Below are 19,153 nucleotides of genomic sequence, written 5' to 3' on the forward strand. Positions count from 1 at the left end.
ATATGCAGCCTGGAGCTCAATGTGGGGCTCAAGACTCTGAGCTCCAGACCTAAGCTGACAGGGTGCCTGGATGGCTTAGTCGGTTAAGCATCTAACTTTGGCTCAGGCCACGATTTCATTGTTCGTGAATTCAAGCCCCACATTGGGCTCTGTTCTGACAGCTCAGCCTGGAGCCTGTGTATCCCTCTCTCTTTGCCCCTCCCTTGCTTGTTCTCTCTCTCTCTCTCAAAAATAAATAAACATTAAAAAAAAAAAAAAGACCTGAGATGAAGAGTTGGACACTTAACCAACTGAGCCACCCAGATACTCCCACACAGTCATTTATTTTTTTATCTAAAAAAAATTTTTTTATATTTTATTTATTTCTGAGAGAGAGAGAGAGCAAAAGCAGGGAAGGGTCAGAGAGAGAGGGAGACACAGAATCCAAAGCAGGCTCCAGGCTCTGAGCTAGCCGTCAGCACAGAGCCGACACGGGGCTCAGACCCAAGAACCGTGAGATCACGACCTGAGCCAAAGTCGGACGCTTAACCGACTGAGCCACCCAGGCACCCCTCACATAGTCATTTAAATGGACTTTAATTCCAGAGAGTTATTTACTATCTGTTATAAAAACTCTCCCATCAAAATCATGGCTTGTATGTAACAGCCTCTACCCCAACATAAATTCTCAATATGAAATGTTATTAAACAGCATAAAGCACTTAGACTACTTGTAGAAGACAGGTAGCTCTTCTTAAAGCCTATATGTGTTGCTCTCCGTAAATAAAAGACATGAAGACATCTTAACTTAGTTACTAAACATGTTACTTCCGAGGTGCTATGCTCTCTATTAGAAATTCAGCATTGAACAATAAAACCTTTTGAGGGAGAAAAAAGAGTCAGAACAAGAAACAGACTCTTAATTATGGTACCCCTGAAACTAATGTAACACTATATGCTAACTAACTGGAATTAAAATAAAACTTTAAAAAGGCAAAGAAAATTGTAGAAGGTTTCTGAAAGAAAAACTTTAGAAAAGAATTTTTTTGTGTGGTCAGGACCAACCAATGTTGAAATAGATGAGTTTTAAAAAGTGAAAAAAAAAAAAAAGCAGAAACAAAATTGGAACCTAATGGTTAGGAAAGACAGAATACTAAACAACGGTAATAAAACCAATATATTCCATCATCGGGAAGGTGCAGTGTCACTAAATAGGCTGCATGGAGCTTTATTCTCTATATTCTCACTTGATGTATAAATACTTGAAATTCTCCCCAAGCTCTCCGTTGCTGGCCTGTTTCTTCAGGCTGCATCTGCATAGTGTTACTTGTATTTCTTGCTCAGTGTAATTCTGTGCAGGAGCTTGATCTGCATGCTACTAGGACCAGCTTTTCTTTAAAGTTAACCAAAAGGTAATTTTAGTCTGCCATCTGCTCCTTATAGACTTTAACTTAGAAGAAGAAGCCTTGTTTTCCCTAACCCACAAAGGCTTTTGCCATATGGCAAGTTAGGCAAGAGGTGGTGACTCTGGTTAAAGAGACTTGAAAAGGATTTTCTGATCATAAGGAAACCAAGCAACCCCTTCTGGCCAAAAATAATTGGGCTTCGTAATCGTTACCAGGGATAACATTTGGATTCAATTATGAGGCATCATGAAGCACTGAGAGCTTCAGGGCTATCCTGTTTAAGATGTCTAAGCCAAGTCACATTTGGAAATGGAGTCCATTTGAATCCTCAAGGAAATTATCATTTGGATTTTTAGAAAGCCTGGAATATTAAAATGGTACCATTAGCCCAAGGTACAAAAAAGTTGGCTTGGGTCTTTCATCTGTCTGGCTGAAGACAGTAAAGATAATAATAAAAATTGAAGATAAACTGACATTTATGTTTTTGGTGCTGAATTTTGTTAGGACATTGTCCCAGGAATTATATTATGGTTATGCCAGGAATGTTTGGGAATTTCTGATGGTGATTTTGGTAGGTCGGATATATTTCTCTACGTTTACATCTTCAAACTTCGTTCTCTCTCCTTGTGTAGCTACTGAAAGACAATTCTAATTTACAGCATATACAACTTGGGCTTTTAGGCATCTCCATTTTTACATGGAAAAGGTTCTGCAGTTTAAGTTTTTAACTTTTGGAGCACCTGGCTGGCTTAGTCGGTGAAGCTTGTCTTGGGGTTGTGGATTTGGGCCCCACATCTGGTTTAGAGATTATTTAAAAATAGAATCTTAAAATTTTTTAAAATATTTATTTATTTTTGAGACAGAGCATGAACAGGGGAGGAGCAGAGTGAGAGGGAGACACAGAATCTGAAACAGGCTCCAGGCTCTGAGCTGTCAGCACAGAGCCCAATGTGGGCCTGGAACCCACGAACTGTGAGATCATGACCTGAGCCAAAGTTGGATGCTTAACAGACCGAGCCACCCAGGTGCCCCAAAAATAGAATCTTAAAAAAAAATAATAAAGTTTTTAACTTTTTTTTTTCTCCCTAGGAAAATAAAGCAACTAATACAGACCATTTAACCACTGTGCTCTACCTCCAGTTTGCTATTTGTTCAAGTCTGCAGAACTTGGAGAATACAATTCTCTGCCTACAGAAACTGATTTCTTTGCATCCTTTTGATCCTTGGAACTGGGGCAAATTGGCAGAGGCTTACCTGAGTCTGGGTCCAGCTCTGTCAACATTGTGTGCGTCATCTCAAAAACAGAACAGTTTTACCTCCAGTAACAAAACCATCAAATCCGCCTTTACACACTCAGGAAAAGACTGTCGTTTGTGTTTTCCTGAAACGTTGCCTGAGAGCCCTGTGTTTTCTGTGGAAGCAAGCAGCAGTAATAACCAGAAGAATGAGAAAGCTCTGAAAAATATTCAGAACTGTGTGGGAGGAAAGAGAGAGGCAGTGTTGCTGGAGACTCGGATGAAAGCATGTGCCTCTTTTATACGAACCAGGTAAATGAAGAACGGATTAAACAGCACATGGTACTAAGCCTAGAGTAAAGGTATTATTTTTCTAATTTTAAGCTTCAGAAAGTTCTAGGCTGGACACTTGGTAGAGTTTTGAGATTTTTTTCCTGTAGTCTAGGTGGAATCCTTTGAACTTGTCCTTTTAGTATGTAAGGTGTAGAAACAAAACTTTATTTGCTCAAGATAATGATTTGTATCATTACTCAAGATAAAATGTTAAAAGTGTAAAACAGTAAACTTAAAAAAAGACAATTAAACGTATAAAACATTGACAAAGGGGAAGAGGTATTTTAAACCAGGAATTTTTCACTGGTAGGTTCCATGGAAATCTACTGCAGACAAAAAAATCTGCTCTTGTGTTTGAATCTCTAGTAACAATAGGAATAAACACTAGTTAATTCATTCTACAGAGAATTCCTATGGTTTAGGTACCCTGAACACTTTAAACCATAGTAATAAGAGTTTAAGGGAAAGAGGAGCATACTCTTGACCAATTCTGTAATTTAGGAGAGAAACAGATTCGCTTAGGTCTCAAATGATGCCAAAAACCAGAGTGGTGTGGTGGTGGTGGTGGTGGTTGTTAACTCTGGAGAATTCAAGAAATGTTGATTAACAGTGAGGCTTACTGAGAAGTGGTATCTATTTGGCAAATTGTAAACTTTATTCAGCAGTTTTCTGGCCTTGACTATGTTTCTTTGAATTCAGAAGTACATTGAATGGCAGCGGTGTGCCAGGCACCTGCTGGGGGCTGGGGTCGAAAACATTGTTGATGAAAGAGGCCCTTTCTTTCCACCACTTGCCATGTGCTGTGTTGAGGGAAATACCTGTATCATCAGGGACGGCTGGCACAGGCGCTGACGGGGTGTCCGTAGCGTGAGCAGAACCCTGCGCAGCCAGTGACGGGAGCGGTTCGGTGTAGCGGGAAGAAGGAAGCCTTTGCAGGGGGTGCGATGCTGCTGCTGAACGTTTCTGACCTCGGCCAGCTGTATGGAGAAGTGTGTTCTGCGTGGTTCCGTGTGCTGTTTCATGTCCGTGCTCACCGCTGCCCAGGGTGGGTGCCAGGTTCTACCGTGGACACTAGGAGACTAATGTGGCAGAGTGGCACAGCTCTGAAGTGCTGCTATGACCTTGACCCAGGCCTCTGACCCCAGAGCTTATGTTCTTTTGCAGGATATCTTGCTGACTCTGTGCAGTATTCCCCAGCTGAGAAGAGGCACGCTGGGTAAAGAGAAAGAAAGCGGGGTCCGTGGGGTGGAAGCACTCTGTGGCCCGGTGTGGTCACGCGGTCTGCTGCGGTGACAGAACATTGGTGGTGGAGCCAGAGAGAGGTGGGCTGGAGACCCAGAGCCCAGGATGGCATAGTGAGGAGGAGGAGGGTTTCCGAGGCAGAGCTCATTGTAAGGACCTGATAAATTGTTAGTGAACGAGTCTGGTCTCCTTCACTTGCTAGCGCGCTGACCTTGCACAAATTAAACTCTCAGATCTTGTTTCTTTGTCTTCACCTTTGTGGAGAAATGGGGGAATGCCTTCTTCATGGGGTTGTGAGAGAAAGTGTGTGGAGGACTTCGTGTGATCCACACTGTGTGGCGAGCATTTGCTGAAGGTTGTACTTCTATTAGCATAAGATGTTAAATGTCATCGTAAAGAATTTGGTTCTTAAGCTGAAGGCCTGAATAGTATTTGAAGGTTTTAAATATCCCAAGTGGTGTGACAAGAGCTGTGATTTCAAGAGCGAGATCTGGTGGCTGGAGGATGTATTAGAAGAAGGAGCTGGGATCCTGGGACATCATGAAGGAGCCGTGGAGTCCTTGGTGGGTGGCACTGAGAACCTGGCCTAGGTCAGTGCAGTGGTAATAAGAGGAAATGGGCATCACTGCAGGAAGGAATAGACAGGACTCAGGGAGCAGCTGAGGCTGTGGGAAAGACGGGGGTGGGGGGGGAGCAGAGGAGTCCAAGATGAGTCAAGAGTCTCTCCCTTGGGTATATGGGTGAATGGTGGCACCTTTTGCTGAGACATGACACAGGAGGAAGAGCAGAGCAGACTTCGGGTGGAATTAAGATTTTGGTTTAATGTGCTGAGATTCAGGTGCCTGTAGGACACCCAGCTGGAGCTCTTCCCTAGGGGGAGTTGAGCTCAGAAGAAGGGAGCTAGAGAGGAAGGGGTTTCAGGAAGGAGATTAGCAACCAGGTGATGATGAGGAGTCAGGTCAGATCGATTGTGGGAAGAGGATTTGACAATGAGGAGGTCATTTGTGGCCTTTGAGAAGGCGTTTCAGTGGCAATGGGTGACAAGGCAGAGGGCTGAACGAACATGACCCGGAAGCGAGGTTAAGCTGTATTTTCAAGTACTTTCAGGGGCAAGAGGGAGAAAGCAAGTACATAAGAGATAAAAGGAGTCGCAAATGTCCATGTTTCCAGAGGCCAGTTGATACCGTAAGCAGGTGTAAGTGGGTCAAAGCGTGCTCTCTGACCACACTTTGCAGTGACTTCCTGCTGTGCCTACATAAATGCCGTGCTTCCTTCCATGGTCTGTGAAATGTTATGGAATTGGCCATGCCTTTCTTTTTCTCCTCATTCAGTAGTTGTTTGTCTCTGGCCCAGCCACAGTGATCTGCAAGATTTTCAAGCGCATCAAGCTAATTCATGTGTCAGGGCCTCCTTGCCCCAGATATCCTGTGGCTGGCTCACTATTTGGGCCTTAGCTTGAGCGGTTACTCAGAAATCGCTTCCTTCACTGCTGCATCTGAAGCAGACACTTTATCTAGTCTGCTTGGATTTTTTTTTTCTCACAGCACTCCTCACTCCCTAAAATCATCTTACTTGTGGTCTCTCTTCCATTCCACGCAATAGGAACTGTCTCATTTGCTCACCAGTTTCCTCTAATGCTTAGAGTAGTGAGTGGTCCATTCTTCAAGACCTGAAGTGAACAAACAGGAGAGCCAAGTGCTTCTGGGAATAGCAGTAGGGACCAGTCAGGCCTGAGGGGAACTGGAAAAATCTCCACATTTAATATTTTAAAACAACAACGAAGTGGGGCGCCTGGGTGGCTTAGTTGAGCGTGTCTGGCTCTTCATTTTGGCTCAGGTCATGATCTTTCAGTTGGTGAGATCAGGCCCCACTTCCTGCGCTGTGCTGATAGCACAGAGGCTGCTTCGGATTCTCTCTCCCTCTCCTTCCCTCTCTCTCTCTCTCTCCTTCTCTCTCTCTCTCTCCCTCTCTCTCTCTCTGCTCCTCCCCTGCTCGTGCTCTCTCTCTCTCAAATAAGTAAATAAACATTTAAAAAAAATTTTAAGAAGAGAAATATGTTGTCTAAAAACATTAAAATAAATAAATAATAAACAGTGACGAGAAGGAGACACATGAGGAGGCCAGGAGGGAGGGGGAGAGAAGACCAGGTTATGATCACCATGGGAACGTTAACGGCGAGGCAGTTGCAGTGTGGTCACCAGAGGCTCATCGAAGACTTGACCCTGCTTTGGGTAATTGAAGTACACTGGAGAATCTAATTAGTCCTTGAGGTCAAGTTGCTGTGGGTTCAGGCAGAGTGAAGGCTTACAGAACGAAGACTTCAAAGGAACACATCTCAGCACTTTGTGGGGAGGAGCCTTTGATTGGGAAGCTTGTCCTTTTCACTCCACATTGTTTGTGCTTTCAGTCACTTGACTCCAAGCCCTTTGAGGTTTCGCTCTCTAAAGATTTCTTTGAGAAGCTTTAGTCTGTGAATTTTAGAAAAGACTCTCCAAGGCAGTTTGCTCAAGTAGGAAGCGTCAGGGACTCACATGAAGGTGAGCGAGCGCCTTCCTTTGGCCTGGGAGGACTCCCACCCCGCAGAATGCCTGTGCCCTCTGGGAACCTTCGCTCACCGCTTTCCCTTCCCTGTGCCCACACGTTGGGACTTATGTTTTTCAGGCTTTTGCTTCAGCTCACCCAGTCTCAGCAAACCTCATTTGCTTTGGAGAGGAACTTAAGGACTCAGCAGGAAATTGAAGATAAAATGAAAGAGTTCGGCTTCAAAGAAGACACTTTGCTGTTGATAGCTGAGGTGAGTGTTCGCGTAAACCCCTAGGGCTCTGTGTGAACCGAGGCATCAGACAGTATTTTTCCTGGCTCTGGTACCATTTTTTAAAAAAACAGCCAAATCTCATCTACTGAAAGGACTCTCTTTCCCTGCTTTACATGCCGTTTGATCACGGAATGCCTGAAAGCGGCCCGTTCGTGGTCTTTCTCCTGCAGCGGGCTGGCGGCAAGGGCTCCGATTCATTTTCTTGTTGGTGCCTGTTAGTACCTGCCTACCTGAACACCATAAATGACCAGTGAGTGGTTTTTGAGTGCTGTTTACACGAACGAATGTTGACATTCTTACAGTATTGCTGCACATTTTACCTCCATTTGTCCCCCTGACACTCATAACAGCCCGTGGGACAGTTGGAGCTGGGAGTGACACACAGACAGGCTGCGACCTGCCTAACGTCAGATTTTAAGCGGCAGAGCTAGACTGCAGCCCGTCCAGCTACAGGGCCATTTTCTCTCTGCTCCACCTTCTTACTGCGTCGATGGTTGAGAAATTCACACGTTAGGGTTTCTTTTTAACCTTCATTAGCTTTTTTTTAAAATATGATGTTGAAATTTCTTAAGATAGCATTTGGAGATTATCTGTGTTTGTATTTAAGTTATTCACACTAGTTCCCTTTAGTATGAAATTGAAACTTGACAGTTCCGGTACTTATCCCATAAAATAACTTGTGTCCATATCCATCCTAATGTCTTTCTTTCAAGAAACACGTATTGCAAAGCTTGATTGCCAGGTTCCTTTCTTCCTTCTCCAAGCTAAGCTCCCACTTGGACCCTGGTTTCCCTCTTATGGGACCACGCCCTTCTATCTGTTCTCTTTGAGCTGTTTTCAACCTTTCCTCTTCCATGAGCCCTTTTCCTTGAGCCCACAGACATGTGTGGATAGCCTTTCCTTCCTAAGTTTACTGCTGTAGCCTTTCCTTGGCCTTTGTTTCCCTTTGTCTTTTTGGGGTGTTATACCTACTGACCACTCCCTTTTTGTTCCCTCTTCTCTTTACTTCCCAGAGGCCAGGAATTCAAGTCTGAATTCTTGCTATTCCTCTGCTTCTTAGGACTTAAGTAACAGCATCCTCTGAGGTCCCACTTAGGTTCTCTGTCCTCTCTGCGTGTCTCCCACAGAAGTCCTAACTCCACTCACGGCTTCAGTTGTCACCTCCTGGTTGATTACCCTCCACTCTGTGTCCCTAGTCCCATCTCTGGAACACTCTGTCACGTCTCAGACTAGTTACGTACTGAGTGATGAATCCGAAGTTACTGATGTTCCCCCTGTCACTTCAAGTACAAAGTGTCTAAAGTGGAGCTGCTGCTCATCAAAACCCTTCCCGGTCAGTCTTCTGTCTGTCCCAAGTAGAGAGGAGTTGGTGAGAACCATCTCTGTGTTCTAGACTTTGTTGTTTTCGTCAGTCATGTCTGTCATTCGTCTTTTATCCAGACCTGGGACCTCACCAGCTGTGGGCCACGTCCTCTGCAGTCTCACCTCTCTTGGGCACCCAGCCCACCCTTCCTTCAGGTCACCTTTCATTTCTCTGCCACTGCCAGCAGCCTCGTCCTGATCACCTCCTGCGTGGCTCACAGGGACCTCCTGGCTCATCTCTCCTCGCTTCCTTGCTTTCTCCCCTCAGATCTGTCTTCAACATGGCTGCTGCCAGGTGTGTCTCACAGCATTGCTTCGAACATGTTCCCTGATGCTCGATACCTGAAGTTGTGTCAGCCATCACGTCAGAGGTTAGGTGCCTCCAGTGACACTCAGGGCCTTCCGGAGAGTAACCCCGAAATTAGACCTAGTAGTTCCTCACACCAATCTTGTACATCCTTTAGACTGGTCTACCGCATCTAACAAACTTGTCATGGGTTTTCTCATCTCCGCAAAGACCCTGCCGAAGTTCCATATCCTCTGGGAAGCTTTCCCTGAGTGTCCCTATCCGTGGCAGCGGAGCTCAGGTAGAGCGAATGGTTGAATGGATAGCTCTTTGGGCCCTAAAAAACAAACAAACAAACAGACAAAAAATACAAGAATATATCTTTCCAACTAGATTTTAGATTTCCTTATAAGTAAGGTCATCCTTATAAGGAGATCTTAAACATCTGCATACTTTTCGCCGTGCTTGATAGATCCGTGGGCTGAGAGGAATCGTAGTATTCCATCTGTACAATGCATGTGACATACCTGTGGAGCTTTTTAAAAAAGCTCAGTGTCTGGGGCCTCACTGAGATTATAATGTACATTTCACTTTGTGCTCTGTTCATTTTATTTTGCGACATGAGCAGGACCCTGTGTCCTTAAATATCCTTTCATTGCATACTTTTTTTCTCTTTTTTATAGATGTTTCATTTGAATTAGGATCCATAATAAGGTCCACAGATTGTATTTGGTTCCTCTGTCTCTTACATTCTTTCATTCTGTAATAGCTCCTCTTCTCTGTTTTTTTAAGATAAAAAATATATGTAACCTAAAAGTTGCCATCTGAATCGTTGTTTAGTGTACAATTCAGTACTTACCTGCACAGTGTTGTGCAACTATCACCACTCTTCCCAAAACTTGTTCATCATTCCAAAGAGAAACTCTAACCATTAAGTAATAATTCCCATTCCCCCTCCTTTTGACCCCTGGTGACCTCTAATCTCCTTTCTATGTCTGTGAATTTGCCTGTTCTAGATGTTTGAAGTAGTAGAATCATATAATATTTGCCTTTTTATATCTGGCTTCTTTCACTTAACATAATGTTTTCAGGGTTTCTCCGTTTGTAGCAGGTGTCAGAACTTCATTCCTTTTGGTGTCTGAATCAGATTCCATCATATGTGCACATGCGCCCTGTTTTGTTTGGCCCTTCAGCTGTTGATGGACGTTTGCGTCATTTCCACCTTTGGCTCTTGTGAATAATGCTGCCATGGACATTGGCATGCAAGTATCTGTTTGAGTTCCTGACTTAAAATCTTTTGGGTATATACCTAGGAGTGGAATTTGCTCAGTCACATGGTGATTCTGTGTTTAACTTTTTGAGGAACTGCCAAACTGTACATTTCACTTTGTATGCTATTATTTTTACATAACACTGTGACATAATCATGATCCTGTGTCTTTAAATACTGTTTGAGTGTGTTCTTTTTAATGGCCAGATAGTAGTCCAACTGCAGCTTTTGATGAGCTATCATTTGTTTACTGAAGTCCTCTATCTTGAACGTTTAACAGATATTAAGTACCTATTTTAAGAATCTTTGCAAAAGAAAGTACTGTATGTTTTGTCCCTTTTAGAATAGATTACTAGGAACAGAATCAGTAGGCGAAAGTATATTTTAAAGACTTGAAGTTCATTTCCAAACTGTGATTCAGAAAGGTTGGTTCACTTTACATACCCTGTATGAAAAAGTGATTTTCCTTCTCCAATCCTAGATATTAGGTTGCAGCATGTGAAATTGTCAATAGTTGATCATTTAGACCTCTAAAGACAATTTTATATTAACTTCTTTCTTTTTGAAATTTGCAGTTTGGTTAAAATAGCATGTTTTAGCATTACTTGTTTGATTACTATTTTTTAAAAATTTTTAATGTTTTATTTATTTTTGGGAGACAGAGCACAAGTGAGGGAGGGGCAGAGAGAGAGGGAAACACAGAATCCAAAGCAGGATCCAGGCTCTGAGCTGTCAGCACAGAGCCCAACACGGGGCTGGAACCCATGGGCCATGAGGTCATGACCTGAGCCAAAGTCAGATGCTTAACCGACTGAGCCACCCAGATGCCCCTGATTACTTTTTTTTTTTATGTTTATTTATTTTTGAGAGACAGAGACAGGACAGAGAGAGCACAAGCAGGGGAGGGGCAGAGGGGGAAGGAGACACAGAATCTGAAGCAGCCTCCAGGCTCTGAGCTATCAGCACAGATCTCCACACGGGACTCGAACTCATAAACCATGAGATCATGACCTGAGCCAAAGTTGGACGCTTAACCAACTGAGCCAGCAGGTGCCTCTCTTGTTGGATTACTATTAAGATAAACAGTTTTTTCATGTTTCTTATGTTTGGCCATTTATATTTTGTGAAATACTAGTCATGCTTTTTCTTCATTATTCTACTTGCATGTTTCTGTTTTTCTTACTAATTTCTAAGAGCAAGCTCTCTATACGAGGCTTACTAACCTTTTATATGTTGCAGTATTTTCTTTTCTTTTTTAATGTTTACTTATTTATTTTGAGAGACAGTGTACAAGCAGGGGAAGGACAGAGAGGGAGAGGGAATCCCAAGCAGGCTCCACACACAGCCCAACGTAGGGCTTGATTCCATGAACCACGAGATCACATCCTGAGCTGAAATCAAGAGTCAGATGCTTACCCGACTGAGCCACCCAAGTGCCCCTTATGCAGTATTTTCTGAAGTGTTTTTTGGTATACAGAAGTTTAAATGTTTTTATATGGCCAAATATTTTTGCAGATATTTTGAACCTGTGAATGATGTACCTGCTAATCTCTCTTTTTGGAATATTGCACATTTGGCTACTACTGTTATTCAATTCTCTCTTCTATTAAAAAAAAGATTTTAGGTGTTATATCCCAGATTTTAAAGTAGTACATTTCATTGAGTCCAAGAAGTCACCAATTGTAAGACACATCATTATTTGCTGGGTCACCAAAAGGAAAGTAAGGTGCCATTTATACTATCACACGCCTGTGTTGTAAAGTGCCTCTTGATGTCAGAAATGTTAAAATAAAAAAACAAACTTTGTCTTAGAATTCATGAAAATACCGTGCTTTAATAAATGCAGACAGTTGCCCAGTTAAGCTGTTCATCTCATTAGCTCTTGCCTCAAATAATAAGTAGCCTTTGAAGACTTAAAGCCAGAGGAGACCATTCTTTTAATTCATTATAATTTGAGTATTCATCAACACGCTGGGTCTCAGGGTTTGCAGGAAACTTAGACATCATCTGGTCCAAATCCAAGTGACTAAAATTCCCTCTATAGCATCCCTGCCAGATGGCTTGCTAACCTGTCACGCCAACGGTGTGAAACGTATGGGGACTTAACTTTAGTTCACTGTCCTTAACTGAAGACAGGCTGATCACTTAGTGGGTTCAGGTGCCAGCTGTCCACCACTTCACTTCTGCGTGTCTTGTCTCATCAGAGAAGCTGACACAGGATCTGGGCCTGACTCTGACCAGTAGGGAGCAGTATTGTGCCTTTAGAGGCCGTGCTTGTGCAACATCTCCAGAGGGTTGAGGCTTTCTGGGTCAGGAAAGGCTAGGCCCAGCTACTTGCTACCTGATGGTTCGTAGTCTTTGACTTCTTTGGAGAGCTGCTAAGAGGAAGAATCTGTGCCCTCACTCACCCCACCCCCAGAAGCTGTATTCTTCCCCAGCTCTCCTTTCTGGTTATTTGACAATGAGGGAGAAGCACCTGCAGCTGTGTTCTTGCCAACAGAAGGGGCTCTTGGATTTAAGAAGGTTGACCGGGCGCTCTCTGTAGGCTAATAGCTGCCGCATCAGTAGTTCAGTGATTTGTTCACTCAGGGGAAGATAAGAGCAGAAATAGAGGGTATTTTACAAGGTAGTGGTCCTTGGAGCGCTACTTCTGAACAAACAGCTTTTCAATATGTTGGAATTGTCCCCTGGCTGCTAAAGTAATTTGCTTTTTTGGTATGAAATCCTTTACCCTTGATGAATAGCACAGTCTTCCATTCTGCACGTGCCGCCCCTTTTATTGGGACAGGTTTTGTCTTCCCCCTCCTGCTACAGGTTATGGGAGAAGATCTCGTCCCAGAAAAAATAAAAGATGAGGTTCACACAGAGGTGAAGTGTGCTGGCCCCACAGCCCTGGCTGCCTTGGTGATTGCATCTTCGAAAGAATTTGAAGACAAATGGTTCAGAAAGATCAAAGACCACTTCTTTCCCTTTGAAAGTCAATTCCATACAGAGATACAAATCTTGGTTTAGTGGTCCCTTTAAAAGCAAACAAACAAAAAAACATCCTGTACTATTTTAATTGCTCTTGTTTATTTCAGACAGAATGCACTGCTAATCATTGAATATAATGGATTTGAAATATTTATGTTTTATAAAAACGGCTTCTCTTCCAGATTATGTCTACTGTGTTCAGTTTCTTGATTTTTTTGTTTTGTTTTATTTTCTTTGTAGATTTTTGCCATTCACTTAGACCTGCTACTTCTTTAGAAGATATCTGTTGGGAGTGTATAAAAGAGGCTTTTAGGTATTGTAGTCTTTTAAAAACAGGAACTGTGTTATAATCAGCAGTAACAGTATCCACATTGCTTAGGTAAGTTCAGGAAAGAACAAGAATGTTGAGTTGTAGCAGTAAACCATTTCTGAGAAGGGTGTGTCAAGGTCTGAGATCTTGACTTTGCGTGTGGGCCTAAACAGAAGAGTGCCCATGGGGTGGGCTGTATTCTCGGGGAGGAGCCATGAGCTGAGGAGACTCAGGTCCTCTCTAACGGGCAGTAGTCAGCGTGCTTCCTTGTGCCCCAGAGGCCGAAACCGGCTTGCTATGCAGACATCACTGAAAAGATAGTCTGGAATGGAGGGCAGTTGGTGCCTTGCTCATCAGATGCCCAGAATCAACGAGGCCCACAGAACACTGTCTCACAGGGTGATGGTCCTGTCCTTCCGGCCACACGGATTACAGTCACGGTCTCTAACATCTTCGATACCAAAGGCCATTACCTTAGTCGAATCATCTGAGATAGAAGAGCTCCCTTATGAGGAGTGGAATTTAATAGTAAACCAAAAACTTCATCAAATGTCCCACACAGCTTTTTATTCTTCTCAGCAGAGGGGAAAGAATCCCAGCCCTGGGTCAAGAGGTGGAGTCATCAGGATTTCCCTTCCACCTGCTGCCTCACCCCTTTCCAGGCCCCTTTCCAAAACAGACAAACATCTCATTCTGTTTCTGTTTTGGCTGCACTTTTAGTAGGTACAATAGCCTGACTAACGATGGCAAGTTACCATTTTTCTCTAATATGGAACAAAAGATTGGTTCGATATTTCAATTTTTAGGAACCATCAAAAAGTAAGGAAACCTCTCCACAACTCCCCGTTGCCCCCCTGTCCATTCGTAGAGTCATGAACAGCCACTGTGGAACTCCTGTTCTGTGACGGTCATGGTGCGGTTGCCGTGGAGACGGAGTGTACGGTCTAGTGAGTGGCCTTCAGGATAGAGCCCGAGCTGAACATGTTTGCCAGACCCTTCATCGTAGAGTCTTTGGCTCCCAGGCCCCCTCCTTCCCTGCTTCCGGCTTCACACGTGCCTTAGCTTTCGCCTTTGAGCCTTCACACCGGCAGTTCAACCTGGTGCCTCTCTTCACCCCCCCCATCACGGGGCTAGTTCTGTTCACCTTTCAGGTCTCCAGCTTCTAGCTTCCCGGAAGTCTGACCTCCAGGCGGCTGTAAGTTTCCCTCTTTCCTGCTCCTTTAGTGTTCCACGCCCATACTGATCCTTCCTGCTCTCTTGTCATGATACACGGGCCAGGACTGTCTTAGATCAGTATTCTCAGGGCAGAATACGTGGCATTTCATTAAATATTGGTTGAATTTTGGAATTAACTGGAGAGCATCTTATTTTGTTTGCACAAAAAGTTAATACCCTGAAGATCCAGCACAGTGCTCAGGCCATCAGCGCACCCTGCCTGTTTCTCTGGAGCTAAACGCCTTCCTCCTGTCAGTCTGGGCCTCCTAGAAATGCCCTTTTCGGGGCACCTGAGTGGTTCAGTCATTTAAGTGTCTGACTCTTGATGTCAGCTCAGATCATGATCTCAGGGTTTACAGGATCTGTGCTGACAACATGAAACCTGCTTGGGATTCTCTCCCTCTGTGCCCCTCCCTCAAGACAAATGAACTTTTTTGTAATGCCCTTCACCCCCTAGCCTGGCTTGGCTTCCCGTCTCCATCCTGGTGCCCTGACTTTGTCCACGCTTTTAGCTTTCGGCCCTTAGGCTGTCCTCCCAGATCTACTGTCTGTGCTGCTCTGAACTGCCTGGGCGCTCTTCGTGAATCCGCCCGCATTCTCACCCCTGCCTCACCTCGCTTCCCGGCAGCAACGTGGCTGGCCGTGTGTGTGAGAAGCCGGCTTCCCGCGCTCTGACGCTTGTCTGTGATACAGGGCAGAAGCAGGCACTCAAGAATACTGGCCCCCTCAGAGTTTCATCACACCCAAGTCCTCTTGATCATTTCCAGCACAGATGGTGAAGGGTAGGGTTAACTGAGCAATGACTGTGCTAAAGAAAAGTCTTAGGCCTGCCTACTTAGACACCCCGCCCTCCTGTCAATGAATGAATCACTCGGAAGGTGAGCAAGTGTGAACCACAGAGCTCTGGGAGGGGGGGGGGCGGGGGATGGATGGGACCCAGGGACCCAACAGAAATTCTTGTCTCCTGTGACTCCCCAAAGGCCTGTCTTCAATATTTTTTCCCAAGAGGAAGTTTATGCCTGGTATTCAAGCTGGGGAGAGTCCTTTATCCTTAACACACTTAACACCTCTATAGTCTTCATACTGTAGCCAGAGGATCTTATAAAGATTGTTTGCAGTCATTCAGTGATTTCCCAACTCCTCATGAAGCCTGTGAGCGAGGCTGCGTGGTCTGGCCTGGCCCGCTTCACCCCAGCTCACTGGTTTTTCTTATGTCCTTGGACTCTTCAAGCATCTTCACACCCAAGCCCTTTGTCCATCCAGTTACCTCCACTTGGAACATCGTTCCCTGCAGTCTCCTAGCCCTGCCTACAGATCTCAGCTCGGTGGTCATTCTCAGATCAAATGTTCCTGATCCCAGACTTGCTCAGGTCCCTTTAAATGTCATAGTGCCTGTGCTTCCCCCCAGCCTCCAAAGCCTTTAATGGGATTATAACTGAATTTCTGTTGTCTGCAACCTTGCTAGATCATAAGCTCTAAGACTGTGTCTCTGGTGTGCTCATTTATGGCAGAGCTCAGCTTCCTGGGCACAGCATGACTTCTGCCCATCACTCCCTCGCTGGAGGCCCAGGCTTTGCAGAGGCCACCTAAGGCCTGGTGAGCCAGGAACTGTGTGGCCCATTCCCACCGAGCTCCACCACCAGGCCCCCTGCTGCCTGCACAGCGCTGCATTTCAACAAAGATGTGCCTCGTGTTAGAAAATCTTGGGTAGAAATGTCTACGAAACAAACACAAATCCACTGTTTACCAAAAAAAAAAAAAAAGTTTTAAATAGCAGTTTCCTAAACTAGTCTACAAGCTGATCATAAAAACAACATGCAAATAAGCCCAAACCAAGGAGGATTATACAAAACCACCCAAAGCTTGCAAAACAAGTCCTAATGCAGGGCAGCCCAGGCCTGGCTCTCATCTAATCTGATAATCTGAGTGTGTCCACTGGGAGGCGTTGATAAAGAGGCCAGGAAAAATAGACAACAGGCATTTGTGTATTTGGGGCTCACACTTGTCCCTTTCTCCCTCCTTGGCAGAGTGGCTTCATCACCAGGAGCTTCAGTGTTGTGTCTGTTCAGCCCTTGAGCTAACCACCACCCCCCCCCGCCCCGGGAAGTGCCCTCTCACCCACACCAGTAGCAGCCATATTTGTACTCGATGACCCTAACTAATTGGAGAGACAAAGGAGGGCTTACCTGATCGTAGCTGGACCAATAAGAATCTCAAGAGATTTAGAAATGAAAGATGCTTCTCGTGTGTCTGAAACTAATAAGGGCAAAACCTGGGGCTGGTGCATTCTGCCAAGTGGGCTGAGGAGCAGACAGCAGGTCTACAGAGAAAGGGAGGAAAATCAAGGAGATGCCCAACTACTTCCTCATTGCAAGCCCTTCCTGTTCTCTAGCCCCAGCTACATTCTTGGCCGAGGTCTCCATGAAACACCTGGAGTGCGGTAGGCAGGATAATGGCCCTCCAAAGATATACACGCCTTGATTCGCAGAAACTGAATACGTTAGGTTACATTGCAAAGGGGAATTAAGGTTGCTAATCAGTTGACGTTAAAATACGGAGAATATCCTGGATTAGCCAGGTGGACCCAGTGTAATCACTGGGATGTTTCCAAATGGAAGATGGAGTATATTAGGTCTCTCCAGAGAAACAGGAACCATTAGGAGAAAGATAATATGAAGATATGTAGATGAATGTATGTATATGTGTATTTGTATATGTATGTATGCTGGTTCACATGGTTATGAAGGCTGAGAAGTCTAATGGCCTGAAAATTGAGGGGCTAATGGTGTATGTCCTGATCTGAGTCCAAAGCCAGAGAACCGGGAGTGCCAGTCTCCAAGGGCAGAAGACGGATGTCCCAGCTCAACAGAGAGCAAATTTGTCCTCTGCCTTTTTCCATTTGAGCTTTCATCAGGATGGTTGATGCCCACCTGCATTGGGAAGGGTGATCTTCACTCAGTTCACCAATTCAAATGCTAATCTCTACCAGAAACTCTCAAGACACACCCAAGATAATGTTCTACCAGCCATCTGGGCATCCCAGCATCAACATCCCCAGTCAAGTTGACACATAAAATTAACCATCATCTGGAGGCAGAAGAAGTGGGTGAGGGTCAGAGAGATGCTATGCTACTGGCTTTGAAGATGGAGAACAGAGCCATGAGCCAAGGAATGTGGGTGGCCTCTGGAAATGAGAAAAGACAAGGAAATAGATTCTCTCCTAGGGTGTCCAGGAAGGAACACACCCTGCTGACACCTTGACTTTAGCCCAGTGAGACCCGTGTTGGAGTTCTGAACTAGAGAACCATAAGCTAATAAACTTGTATTATTTTAAGCCATGATGTTTGTGGTCCTAAGTTGGCTGCTTAAGCTAGTTTCAGTTTCCGTTATTGCAACCAAAGAATCCTAACAGGCAGGCCACTTGGGCCCTTTCAGTCTTAGTTGTAGTATAAGATTTTGTTTCTCAGAAGGCTTTCTTTTTCCATGAATTTGCTTTGTAAAACCTTGATAGAGATTATTGTAGAAGATATCAAACATGCAGCAGCTGCTTTCAGGATCCTCCATTCTCCAGCAGAGGTGATGAGACATCAACATCAGTAGTAAATAAGGGACAGGAGGGAGGTCTGGATGTGGCAGAAGTGCAGAGGAAGGTGGACTCTCAAACAAGCTTCATGAAGGGGGCGCCTGGATGGCTCAGTCAGTTAAGTGTCCGACTCTTGGTTTCGGAGTAGGTCATGATCACAGTTCGTGAGTTCGAGCCCTGCCTTGGGCCCTATGCTGACAGTGCAAACCCAGCTTGGGATTTTCTCTTTCTCTCTCAAAATAAACTTTGAAAATATTTTTAAAAATTAATTTTAAAAATAAGTGAAGGAAGTTTCATGAAGGTGGTAACATCTGAGTTGGACCTTGGGAAGGGGAGAGTTGTAGCAGGCTCTGTGAACGAAAGGCATGTTGGGTTTCTCAGTTCGGGTGTGAAAGGAGCCACCACCTGGAGGACATGAAGACTGGTTGTCAAGGTTAGTGGGCATGAAGGGTTGTGGGTGATGAGACAGGACAGGTGAGCCAGCATCAAATTATGGAGGATTGTCAGTGCTGGGGTGTAAGAAGGGTGACTTTACGGACGCTTGGGTGGTGGCTCAGTCTGTTTATTTTTAAGCCTCTAGCTCTTTTATTTTAGGACATGGTCTCATGTTTAGTGAGTCCAAACCCCACAATAGACTCCGTACGTGCAGGGACTGCTTGGGATCCTCTGTCCCCCCTCTCTCTCTGCCCCTTCCCCACTCTTGCTCTCTCAAAAATAAATAAACATTTTTTAAAAAGTCTTTGAGCTTCATGTAGTATGTGTTTTCTGGGTCTAGGAAAGCCCCAGAGATTAGCAGTAACATGGAAGGTGGAGGTGGGCTCAAGACACCCCAGATGTCCCGAGTGCCTTAGGGAACTGACATTATTGCAGAGTCTGTTACTCTTCGGGGCTTCGCATTACACTTGGAAGAAGGCAAACTCCATCCAGCCTCTGCCTGCTGCCCTGCATACTCTCCTGCCTCTTGCGTGGCTGATTGCTTCTCATGTTCCAGTCTCTGCTCCTGTCTCCCCCTCCTGCCCTGTCAACTCTCAGACCCAACAAACCCGCATGAGCAAGGTGCAAACCCCGGAGGCAAGGAGGCTCTTGACGCTGTGGTGTAGGCTGCGAGCTGGGAGCGCACCTTCCATCTGTCTCGAACCACCCA

The 19,153-nt window shown here is 44.8% G+C and overlaps 1 protein-coding gene across 1 annotated transcript in view; it reads left to right on the forward strand.

Annotated features, from left to right (window-relative positions):
• The window catches only part of CUNH8orf76 (chromosome unknown C8orf76 homolog), a 21,873-nt gene extending 8,791 nt beyond the window's left edge, over positions 1-13,082 (forward strand). Inside the window, exons 6-8 of the mRNA XM_077764810.1 lie at positions 2,475-2,932; positions 6,857-6,989; positions 12,743-13,082. Coding sequence (XP_077620936.1) covers positions 2,475-2,932; positions 6,857-6,989; positions 12,743-12,940 — 789 coding nt within the window. The 3' untranslated portion in view covers positions 12,941-13,082. The remainder of the gene's footprint in view (positions 1-2,474; positions 2,933-6,856; positions 6,990-12,742) is intronic.
• The last annotated feature ends 6,071 nt before the right edge of the window (positions 13,083-19,153 follow it).

This window comes from Crocuta crocuta, unplaced genomic scaffold (assembly GCF_008692635.1).
Source record: "Crocuta crocuta isolate KB4526 unplaced genomic scaffold, BGI_CrCroc_1.0 scaffold260, whole genome shotgun sequence".
In the NCBI taxonomy this organism is placed as follows: Eukaryota; Metazoa; Chordata; class Mammalia; order Carnivora; family Hyaenidae; genus Crocuta; species Crocuta crocuta.